We start from the raw sequence: 12763 nt of genomic DNA, 5'->3' as shown, positions 1-12763 counted from the left end.
ATTTTACTTGTAAAGTGATGCTTAAGTACTATGAGTCTTTTTCAGAATTGATTAACTATAGCTATATAAATACATATGACTTGTCTATCTTTTGCTCTTAGATTTTAGAATTCCACTAAAATCTAATATTCACAAATATTTAGAATGTTTTTACTTTTCCAAATGTTTGATAAATGATACAGGTTGTTGTGAAAATCCTCACTTTGTTACTATTACATTTCATACTACATATTTAATTGCTTAATTTCTGTAATAAAGACCTACCTTAACATTAGCAACAGGATGCAGTCATGAGGGCCATCAGTGGAAAATGAGACGCATGGTATCAGCTATGATAAATGCTTAACCGGCACTACGGTTTTGTTGACTGAAAGGAAACATTTCACTATAACCCGAAAACAAGTGAAACTTACGTGTGTAAATATAGGTCGGCCCACTGTTTTTTTCTAATAGGCCATATCGCGTTTCTCATTAGATATTCAGGACAAGCATGTGTGGGTGCTGGAAACTCTTCGCCATGCAGCTTAGAGTCATGCTTCTTAGTGTCTGCATATTTTGTGGTTATAAATGTTAGGTTTTGATGCTCGCAGAAATTTCTGAGAGAAAGACGTTTTCATTTTCTCCAGTTCTCGTTTTACAACACAGTATACATAACTCTATCAACACTCCTACTCACAACTGCCAACACATGCAGCCACATCTAATGTTATCTTTGTGCTCATATGAACCTTCACACATAACTAAACAAAATAACACTCTCTGGCATTTAGGAGTGTGTGTAGTGTTAAATCAGGATGATTGTGTTTAAAAATGACAGGCTGCATCATATTTTTTTTTTAAACTTTGTTAATATTTAAAAAAAAAAATTGAGACTCCTTCTTGGCTATACATTCATATGTAGTACAGAACTCATTCAAGTACAATATTTACACACAAAGTGCAATAATCAGCATATACAATTTACATAGCTGACTTACATTTTAAGATAAATAGTGTTAGGATACACAGAAGCATTTTAGTAGCGCATAAGGAAATGATACCAAGAGAACGACAAAATCAAAACTTATCTCAACATTTTCTGAAGAAAACGTGAGTGGTGTCTGTGAATGCAAAACTCGCCGCCACACTCTCAAGTCTCTGGTCTGGAAATGACTCCCTCAACGGTCCCTCAACGAATGCAAATCCTGGGTATTTTTTTGGCCAGTTTTATCAAATCATAAGTCTTATTTTTTTTAAATGTAATAGCACATAAACCTCTCCTCATAAGCCCCACAGTTGGAGGTATTATTCTTATGTATACCACAGATGGAGCAAATACGAGAAATAATATGCTTGTGGTTGCAACATGGGCTTATTGGAAAAAACGTGCCTCTATATTTTTTGCAAAACTCCACAAATGTACCTATGCATACACCTCGCTGCAGTTTCCAGTCGCAATGAACACTAATGTCAGCAAAACACCAACAACTTTCATTTCCTTTCCATACAAATTATGATTAAAGGGTCAGATTACAGATTTTTCATGCAGTTTTACTGGTGATACTATGACCTCAAAACACTTCTACCATAGTGCATGAATTGTAATTTGTGTTGCATTTGCATCACATACTGCAATTAGCTCCATATGTATGGTGTATGTCACATAGTAAATTTGCTCAATAGCGCACCCGGTACAGCACTGCACTTGTGCGCCACTTGTCCTGTGGCAACATGAAATAGCACGCTTGCTTCAGCAAATGCATGTTTACCTCATATTTGCTTTAATTAATACTATTGTTAGGTATAGCGGAAAAATTAGCACTGAAAAGGTGTGGACACAGTCATTTTTGTGACTGACCTTATGGGAATATGCATTTGTAGGAGTTTACCTTTCAGGTGCAAAATTTATGAGAGGAGAGTATTTAAATGAATCACGCAACATGATTAACTAAGTATATAGTGGTCTGTGTTCTTTATTACGAGCATTATGAATAAATCACCTGCAGAACTTTCCACTCCCATCTTTGCCTTTTAATTGGATTACGTTCTCACGCTAATTTGCCCAGTTTAATAAATCTGGCCCTATATTACCTAAAATGTGTAATGTAATGGATTATGTTACTGTAGTTATAACTACAATTTTTTTTTTCTGATTAATTTGTAATCAGTTAATAATCTACCCAGCACTGCAAATGCTGTAGAGCTTTGACCTTTTAGCGCCACCCACCAGACTGCCGTGATATACAAACAATAACCAACTCAATAAAACGTTGCCAAATTCACGTTAATCTGTTTTAGATTGAATTGAACGTCCTTTTAGGACCACTCACTGGACATTTCACTTGGAAAGTGTTGCGAAATGTGAAACAAACCAACATGCTATCATTTTGCAGACAAGGCACGTTCATTCCAATGAGCCTGGGTTGTGTAATACTGTACAAATATATATTCAAGTACCTCAGGGTTTCTTTATGGGGGCTTCTGTGGTTAGCACCTCACTATGACTCAGTGTTAAACTCTGTGGCACATTTACAGTATCAGGATGAACTTGTTAACAGTGAGAAGATGACTTACAGTATGTGGCAGATTGTGATCATGTGATTATTATCAAAAATCATAACAAGTCTTAAGATTTCTACTCATTCTCCATAAAACTCCCAAATAGTATATATTAGGTTTACATGAGCAAACAGTAAAACAGACTAACTTTAGTGGACAATACATGATATGGTTTTATGAGTTTTATGACTATCACTTAATAGCAGGTACTTGCTGTTTATTTTTCATCCGCCCGCGCGGTGGCTGTTTTTGCTGAGGGAAAATGATGGCAGCATATTCCACTCCGTCCTGGGCCTTTGATGTCGCCTCGGCAGGTTTTACTCTGTCATCTCTTTCAGATCTATTTTGAAAGTCTAACTCTCCATACTCCACACAGCTGACAAACACAGCACCGGATGTCCCACACTGCCCCTGCTAACATTCCAGGATGTAACATACAAAACGTGAAGAAAACAAAGCTGAAATGTAATAAGTTTAATTAATGTAATAAAGAGGCCATCACGTACCGGTTGCGTTGATCTGTTGCTGTGAACTGGTGGGTTTTCTGCATCTGAGAAGCCGTACAGTTACAATCAGCATACAGTTTTAACACATTAATTCATGAAGATGTGTGGGGGACTTCTTGCTATTTTAGTGAATCTGCACATAAACTTATTTTAATTTAATATTTATGTTTTTTAAATTTCATTTTCAGACATTTTGACTTTATTTCCCCCTCTATATTAGATTTTATTTGTAACATAATGTGTTTGTTTTTTAAATACTGTGTATCCAATGTGTCTTATACCATATTTATTTTCCCTTTTAAAAGCAATGAATTATTCCATAAATAATTTAATTTAATTTTTTACGGTGACGAACGATCGCTAAATGTCAACCCCGTTACTGTGGTTTTGAAAGCTACTGGAAATTAAAAAGTGGACATTTGTAGAAATCTAAAAAATATCTAGTTTAACAATTTTGAGCACTCATAAATATCAATCTGTAAATCTTCAACCCTGTTACTTTTCTGAAAGCATGATTATATACTACCATTCAGAAGTTTAGAGATTTTTGAAACAAGTCTCTTCTGTTCATCGAAGCTGCATTTATTTGATCAAAAATACAGTAATGTTGGGAAATATTATTGCAATTTAAAATAACTGCTTTCTATTTGAATACATTTTAAGATGTAATTTATTCCTGTGACCAAAGCTGAATTTTTAGCATTATTACACAAGTCTTCAGTGTCGCATGATCCTTCAGAAATCACTATAATATGCTGCTCATAAAACATTTTAATTATTCGTTTTTGCGGCTTTGTATTTTACCATTATGGATTTTTTTTTCTGGACCCAGGTTTAAAATTGGTTTAAAAGAGCAGAATTTATTCGGAATAGAAATCTTGTGTAACATTATTAATGTCTTCACTGTAAATTGTGATCAACTGAATGCATCCTTGCTGAATAGAAGTATTGATTTCTTTCTAAAAACATCTCACTGATCCCAAACTTTTGAACAGCAGTGTATAATGATAAAAGTTCTGAATTTAGCTAAGATGGCACAATATAATTCAATACCACATTATGTATTTAATGTACAAAATAAAAATAAAAAAACCATAAGTAAGATCACCCTATTAAACTGTAAAATCAGCTGTTTCATAGAATAAAATATACGGAGTTTGATTCAAAACAATGCAGAAATACTACATTACCTGGTTTTCTTGGATAGGTCCTAAAAAGCCACCACAATATGCCCACAAGAAGACATATAAATATTAAGACTGATGCGCTGAAGAAAATGAAGAATGGATTTTGTTCCAATAGCTCCAGTTTAGGTGAATTAGTCCCTACATTTTCATGCACAGCTGTGGGTGTAGTTTCTAAAAGAAAAAATCACTTGGTTTTTAAAATGGTATGCAACACTTGTTTAATCGTATTAATATTACTATAGCTAAAACATAAATTTTACGCATGTAAAAATGCAAACCAACAATTACAATAGCAACAGCACATAATATATACGTACCTGTTGTTGTATTGCCTAATATGACTTTAATATCAATTCTATTGCTCTCAATAAGAGGGTTAGCACCATCAGAATACACTACAACATAATATGTTCCTTCATCTTCCAGTGTGAGATTTGTGATGTGTAGTGTGACAGTCCTGTTTTCCATTTCAATGAATGCAAACTTTTCTTTACAAGGGCTGTCTTGTCTGCAACTTCCTATCTTTCCCCCATCTTTGTACAGACTAGGTTTATCAGTGATTTTGTTGACAACAGGGTCTTGTAAAGTAAATTTGACAGTGATGTTTCCTTCCGATGTACCATTGACTTCATGCGCCGACTCCACTGAAACAAAAACCACACTTGGTCACTTCAACAGAAAGCTTATAATAGACAGTTTGATGGCAATGAACTCGTCTTTTTTTTACTTTTTGCAAATGAATCAACAGCTTTTTTTTTGGTAGCCAAGATTTCAACCTTTGAAAACGTCATGAAAACTGCAATCTCACACAGTGTGTGTCATGATGTTTCTTTTTAGCGTTAGATAAACCTACTCGCGGTCATCTCATTGATGGCATGATACAGGTTTGAAACTCTTCAGAGGAAGACAGGGCTGTTGTTTTGCAGATCTCGCTCACATTTTCCGTGAGTCAAAGGAAATTTTTTGGTACTTTAATTGTCTGTTTTTTCAATAAAAGTGGCACTTAAAAGTGTAAAGGCGCAATTATTCATCAGATTTATGGTTCAAAATGAAAAAATTGATATGTGATGCAATAAAATCCATTCTTTTGTAAGCGTTTGCCCCAACTCGAGTGCACAAAAGCGTTCAGATTTGTAATATCCTCCCTCAATCTGGAAACATTTCTCAAAGTTGAAGTGAAAATACCATAACAAATCAACAGCCAGGAACAAGAACTCAACAGAGAGGAAAGACAAAACCCCCAAAAAACGACCGTGACCTCTTTTACTCACCGTTAAGAATCAAGTACAGCACGAATGAAAAAAGTAAGAGTTTCTTCTCGAGGTCACACTTCATGCTGCAGAAGGAACGGAGAAAGTGACGGAGATGCGGACGTCTTCCCGTTTCTGCTGATTTATGCTCTGCACCAGCATGCTGTTTAGGAGAAAACCTACGTCTTTCAGGGGGAGGTAACGTACAGACAGGAACTGAATGCCATTACACTTGTAGAAGCAGTTTTCTTTTCCTTCTGTTCACTTTCACATCTCTAGAAACCAAATTGGTAGATATTAGTAGCAATTCCAGATAAATAAATAGAAATAACCAAATCTAAAAGGATGTAATTTTTAGAATAAACTCTATGTTTTTAACAAGGTGGTCTTTGTAGCATATTTGTGATGTGACTGTGGATCCCACATGTTTTTTTTTTGTCAAATCATTTCACATGCTCACACAATCTCACCACGAGACCACCGAGAGACCACCTCGAGTTTCACAACCCCACAGAGGAAGCGTTTAAAGCAGTGTTTAAAGCAGATGTGTGTATGTGGAAATTGCCACAAAACAGACTTGACGTTACAGCATGAAATCATAACGTTTAAAACATCTTCAAACAGAATAAAACCTACCCAAACCTATCAGTTATGAAAAACTCCCTTGCTCCAAGAGCACAGTTGAACTTTTCAGATCAAATGTACCTTCATTTGGGCCTATATCACCCTAAAGCCAGTGTTTGTTAACGTTTAAATCCGCTCCTCGTGATTTGAAACCGTTTGAAACGAACGCAGCCGTTGCTTATGACGCCACGAGGTTAGACCGTTCCCCGGATGAAACCGAGTTGTTATGACAACCACGGTAAAGCAGTAAAGCGAAAGTACCGTTGCACGCATTGAACTGGATTTGAGCGTTTCTAAACTGCATTTAACGTTACATCTGCTGAACTTTAAATAAGTACCGTTCGCGTTCATTTTCCCCTGTAGGTTCAAGGCAGGAGCGGCGAAAGAGTGCATCAGAGAAATCCTGAGGGAGCAGCTGTACAATCCTGAGGAGGTTCCCACATGATCCAGATCTGTAGCGGACTCGATTAAAAACAAGCTGCGAGGTGAGAGCAGCTGACTGTTTCTGATTAACTTACTAGAGGAAATCCAACTTTACTTCATTAGTTCATGACTAGTTTGGGGTAAAACGTTGTTTACTCGGGTAGGAAACAGCTGTCGATCAATCTATGTCTATATTACATCTCTGTTACTTCAGACATGGTGAAATTTGGAATACATTTGGAGGACAAACGTGTAGACTTCATGAATACTTTATATATAAAAATATTTTAGATACAAATGCAGAGTTTTGCAAGTGTTAGCAGTTATGAGAATTTAAAGGGATACTCCATCCCAAAATGAAAATTTTGTCATTAATCACTTACCCTCATGTTGTTCTAGGGTGACCATATGCGCCGTTCATACGGGACACGTCCCGGCCAGGATTTTAATATTGCCTAAAACATCCAAAGCAGTTTGACCAATTACATGCAGGTATTATACATTATCGACCAATCGTGGGGCTGCACGTGAGAAGGTGAGATCTACAGGAAACAATCAAAGCGATGCAAATATGCACACGTGTTCGTTCGTTCGTTTGACTTGAAGCGTCGCTGCTAAAAAAAAAACAAACAAAAAAAGACAGCAAAGTAGGTGCGAAAGCGATCAGAAAGCATAAGGAGCCGTCTGCTCTGCTCTCTAGCTCTCATGAATTTCGCACAACGATCGACCTGCAAACAGCCAAAACCTGGATATTTTAGGCAATATTAAAATCCTGGCCGGGATGTGTCCCGTATGAACGGCGCATATGGTCACCCTATGTTGTTCCAAACCCGTTAAAGCTTCGTTCATCTTAGGAACACAATTTAAGATATTTTGGATGAAAACCGGGAGGCTTGTGACTGTCCCATAGACTGCCAAATAAATAACAGTAACTGTCAAGGTCCAGAAAAGTATGAAAAGCATCGTCAGAATAGTCCATCTGTCATCAGTGATTCAACCATAAAGTTATGAAACGACGAGAATACTTTTTGTACACAAAGAAAAAACTAAAAATAATGAATTTATTCAACAGTTCCTCTCCTCTGTGTCTCTCCAAATCTGCGGAGCGCCATTTTGACAATTCTGACTAGTACACAGGTGGCGTACGTTCTTCTGTATCAGCCGCGCCACATACATTTTTTAAAATGTGTATTTACACTTTGGTTTGAAATAAAACAGTGCATCGCCGCAGCTCGGCTGACACAGAAGAGCATACGCCATCTGTGTACTAGTCAGATTTGTCAAAATGGCGCTGCGCATTTGGAGAGACACAGAGGAGAGGAACTGTTGAATAAAGTCATTATTTCTGTTTTTTCTTTGTGTAGAAAAAGTTTTGTCGTCGCTTCATAACGTTACAGTTGAATCACTGATGGCAGATGGACTATTCTGACGATGCTTTTCATACTTTCCTGGACCTTGACACTGTTATTTATTTGGCAGTCTATGGGACAGTCACAAGCCTACCGGTTTTCATCCAAAATATCTTAATTTGTGTTCTGAAGATGAACGAAGCTTCTACGGGTTTGGAACGACATGAGGGTAAGTGATTAATGACAAAATTTTCATTTTGGGATGGAGTATCCCTTTAAATAGCCAGGAAATGGTTTGATAAGTTCAATCAGCATGATTTTGTTTAACACCCTACAGTGTATACAGTTAACCTAAAATTTATTCAGACACCTTCGACGATTCTCACATTATCACAGTTTATTTGCTATAGTTTAGAAAATGGTGATACAATATGAGAAGAACTCAGAGTTAAACTGTGTCAAAACAAACTCATCTTGATAATGTCAGATAAACTTTGATAGAAAGGTATGTAATGGATTACAATCAACCAAAAATTATTCAGACAACTGTTAGTATGACAATATTTACACAACTATCAGTACTTTGTTGGGCCAACCTTAAGGCCCGTTCACACCAAGCACGATAACAATAAAGATAACAATAAAGATATAGTTCTAAATATTAAACAACAGCAGAGTCCACACCAGAGCTATAACAATAAAGCCACAGAGAAACCATATCATTGAAATCACTTTCAAAACTATTTTTTTTTTCAGCTGATGAACGATACAAACATTAACACCCAATCAGAATCCATCCTGCTATAACATGCTTGAGAATTTAAAGCGACAGACGAGCATGTGCGTTATCGTTATATCGTTATCGTTATAGTTATCATTCTTGGTGTGATTGGGGCTCTAGCCTCAATCACAGCCTGTAGTCTCCTGGGCATGCTGTCAGCCAGGTTCATGCAAACCTGAACTTCAATGTTTTCCCAGACTCGCTGCAGCAGGTTCTTCAGTTCTCAGTTCACTCTCTAAATTTCTTCACGATGGAAAAGACTGTTCCTCTAGGCATATCTAATCTTTTTTCTGTATTTCTAATTTAAATGCATTCCTTGTAGAATTTGACTACCTTTCCTCTCAAATCTGTTGATATTTCACTGGTTCGGGCCATCCTTCTGTTAGACTGTCTCACAAATGAATTTGGTTGAATAGCTGTCAGCTGTTCAATTTAAGCACACAATTAGATTAGATCTGTGGTGTAAAAAGGTCACATTAGCAATTTGAGAAAAAACACTTAAGCAAAACATGGTCAGGTCAAAGTGTCTGAATAATTCTTGGTCCCAAATCTGTTTTTCAATTTTACTGGTAGTCCAATGTACAGTATGAAGTCACAGGTCACTTTATTTTGCTGTCCTCACTATAGTGTCCTGCACCCACTAGTAAAACAAATACGTATGGTTTTGGTTCGGTTTGATACTTGAGTGACAGCAGGTTGATGTATTTTCAGACGAGGGCTTTGACAGATACAAGCTCATCGTGCAGGTGGTGGTTGGAGAGCAGCGTGGAGAAGGAGTCAAGTAAGCGCAGTACTTCTTAGGAAAATGAATGAATTGTGAAATCAGGATGGTTTCAGACAGAGCCCTAGCGCTCGTGCAGTAGACCCATGACCACAGACATTTTCACGTGCGAGACGTGTCCTCAGATGTCTAGCTGTGACCTCTGTGTTGTTTGTCATGTAACTGAGGTTTCTACTGATCTTTCTAGAACACCCACATAGAGTAAGATACAGTCTGACTCAGGATGTGAAATCAATATTGCAGGGCATCTGATACCCAGAGCTGTTTGTACTGTACTTGCAGATCTGTCAAAATCTTGAGCCACCAACACCAAAAAAAAAAATGTTGTTAGTTATATGACTCACCTTGGATTTTTTTTATTGCACATTACATATTAAAATGGATTATATTTAAATATCATTTAAATATGAAGACGGACACACAGGAGATGTGATATTTAATACCATCACTATTTTTTAGTATCGATCACATCCATGTTTGTTTGTCTGAATACCTCGCTGCATGATTGTTCCTACTGTACATTGCCGTCTGTAGTCAAAGTTGTTATTTTCATCTTAATAAATATTTATATAAAACACATCTTTTTTTTCACTATTATTCTGTATTAGTTGGTCAAGCATTTTAAATATAATTCTTTCACTTTTCACACATATTAATTTGATATGATTGACTGTGATATTGTTTTGTTATATTATTAATACAACTTCTAAAAATTAGAATCATGTTATTTAATATAAATTATATGTGACCCTGGATCACAAAACCAGTCATATGTGTCAATTTTAATATAAATAAGTGTAAACAAACAAGCTTTCCATTGATGTATGGTTTGTTAGGATCGTACAATATTTGGCTGAGATACAACCATTTGAAAATCTGGAATCTGAGAGAGCAAAAAAATCAAAATATTGAGAAAATCGCCTTTAAATTGTCCTAATGAAGTTCTTAGCAATGCACATTACTAATCAAAACTGAAGTTTTGATATATTTACAGTAGGAAATATACAAAATATCTTCATGGAACATGATCTTTACTTAATGTCCTAATGATTTTTAGGCGTAAAAGAAAAATCGATAATTTTGACCCATACAATGGCTATTGCTACAATTGCTTGATTGCTTTTGTGCTTCATGGTCACATATTATCATCTATTACATATTATAATAGATCTAACATGCACTTGCATGGATATACATGTCGCATTAATTAAAATGACGATATTATAATGGTTAAATGTGTAAGGGGGCCCCCTACTGATTGTTTGTGTGACTTACAAGAGCCAATTTATCACCTTTCACCCGTCTTTAAAAACATTTGACTTTCTCACCATACTGCAGAAGCTTTCTAAATGACCTTTGACCCTGCAAGGACAATTATTGTTTCATTATTAAAATCAGCGACAACTCTTTTCAGTGGGGATTAGCATCTTTTCCTCAGCGTACTCTTAAAATCGGTCTGTCGTGTCTGAATTTCGGTCACTGTTGACGAGATGTAATTGTGTGGTGAGACTGCTGTCCTTTTCCCTGGCCATCAGTCACTGGCCTTTTGTCTTGCAGCTGTCTGTGTTGCTGAGTAGTGGTCAGTGTGATCGCTGGACTGACAGTGATGGACTAGCGTAGAAAGCCTACGAGTGTGAAAATATCAACCACAGATGAAAACAGATCATACTGTCACAAACTAACCATAAACACCAAGAGAGGACACTGAAAACTGCACTTAAGTGCTAAACATGCTCAAAGTCAATGCTACTCCTGAATACTTCAAAGTGTTCCTGCAAATGGATCCTTGTTAAAGGAAGGTTTAAATGGTTTAAATGAAGGATTCTTAATTGTTTTAAATATTGAACATTTTGAATAGTTAATTAATTTTGGGATGCTGATTTTGCTCAAGCACGACTTTCTCACAATATATGATTTGCTCTTAGCATTTTTGCTTTCGACAACTATCTTTAAGTGAAGAAGCCTTGTATTATCATTTAATCTGCAGAAAAAAGGATTTCTGTCTTATTCTTAGCCAAATTACAACTATTTGTTCAATTCTCAGCCCATTTTCACATGTATGAATGATTTTGCAGAAATTCATATTTTATGCCTAGTCCTGATTTCCACTTCCTTTGCTTATTTGCCTATAACTTATTTCTGTCCATAAAACCAAAACTTTGAGATTTGATGCTTTTTGTTATTTTGACAAGTGCATTAAAGCTGATTTGAAAAATGCTAATTTTTATTAAAAAATAAATAAATAAATAAATAAATATATATATATATATATATATATATATATATATATATATATATATATATATATATATATATATATATACATGTTTTTATTCATATTTTTTTTTTTCATTCAGCAACCTCAAATTAGGTAGTATTAAGCCATTATTATTATTATTATTATTATTATTATTTATTATATTATTATTTTTTAAAGATGTAGGGCTGTTATTAATTGTCAAAGCCAGTAAGTCTTCACTAGAAGCAAAAAAATTAAAAAGAGAAGCAGCCATAAATAAAATTAAATAAAATTATATTTTTTTTTATTAAAGTTTTATTACATTTATTTATCTATTTATTTTAGGATGCAGGGCCTGTCAAAGCCAGTAAAAAATAACTAGAATTAAAATGAGAAAAGGGAGGCACCCAATAAAGAAAGAAAGAAAGAGAAAAAAAAACCTAGCCAAAAGAAATATATAAAAAATAAAATATAAATATATATATATAAAAAAAATAATAATAAAGAACTATTTTGCTGGCTGATGTGTTGACACACAAAGTTTACTTTTGAAGGCTAGACCTATTAGGACAGTCTTGAGTGTGATACAGTTGTAAGAGAGGGTCATACATTCAGGGAACACAAATCCTGGCCACCCATTTATTAATGTGTGGATAACAAAATGATTTGTCATGCTGAGATGATGTAAGATATCTTACCATGGTAACTGATTTGTTTGCCCCTCATACCCTCCATAAATAAAGATTTTATCTATGATGGGAAACAATATATTGTTAATAAAAATTGCATCAAAGGCTTTGATCAGAGATTATGCGCTAAGATTAAAGGGACCCAGAATTGTGAATAAACCTTCTGAAGCACAATTATTTCTCATGTAGGAGTACAGGATATTTCTTTGTGGCTTTTAGCATCTCTTCAATAAAATTCTCAGGGATAAAATAACATATATCTGTCTTTCCAGACTCTGTTTACCTTACCTTAGTAAACTGTGTCATTATCCAGGCCATCTTTATACATTTCATAAAGAAGGAAGCTGCCAGCACATTTATGTTATTATGGATGTGTTTGTGTTACTGCAGATATCA

General features: G+C 35.4%; 2 protein-coding genes across 4 annotated transcripts; one reads left to right on the top strand and one right to left on the bottom strand.

Moving 5' to 3' along the window:
• Positions 1–290: 290 nt before the first annotated feature.
• Positions 291–6373, bottom strand: LOC109073911. Of its 3 annotated transcripts, none has more exons than XM_019089985.2 (6): positions 6118–6373; positions 5503–5756; positions 4549–4875; positions 4235–4402; positions 3045–3088; positions 291–2949 (listed from the first exon to the last, which is right to left on the bottom strand). In XM_019089985.2, the coding sequence occupies exons 2-6, from the start codon at positions 5564–5566 to the stop codon at positions 2731–2733; spliced, it is 822 nt and encodes a 273-aa protein (XP_018945530.1). In that variant the 5' UTR covers positions 5567–5756; positions 6118–6373; the 3' UTR covers positions 291–2730. The 3 variants fall into 3 exon arrangements, with proteins under 3 accessions (XP_018945530.1, XP_018945527.1, XP_018945529.1); XM_019089982.2 differs by having other exon boundaries at positions 292–2952; XM_019089984.2 differs by having other exon boundaries at positions 292–2952; positions 6187–6373.
• dynlt2b (dynein light chain Tctex-type 2B) lies at positions 6316–10009 on the top strand. The gene is given in 3 exon segments (XM_042749094.1): positions 6316–6362; positions 6364–6590; positions 9370–10009. Coding segments are annotated over 3 exon segments (348 nt in total). The 3' UTR covers positions 9444–10009.
• Positions 10010–12763: the final 2754 nt, after the last annotated feature.

The sequence above is a fragment of the Cyprinus carpio genome, chromosome B22 (genome assembly GCF_018340385.1).
Source record: "Cyprinus carpio isolate SPL01 chromosome B22, ASM1834038v1, whole genome shotgun sequence".
Taxonomy (NCBI): Eukaryota; Metazoa; Chordata; class Actinopteri; order Cypriniformes; family Cyprinidae; genus Cyprinus; species Cyprinus carpio.
Note: the sequence above shows the minus strand (reverse complement) of the source record. Positions and strands in the feature narration are given on the sequence as shown.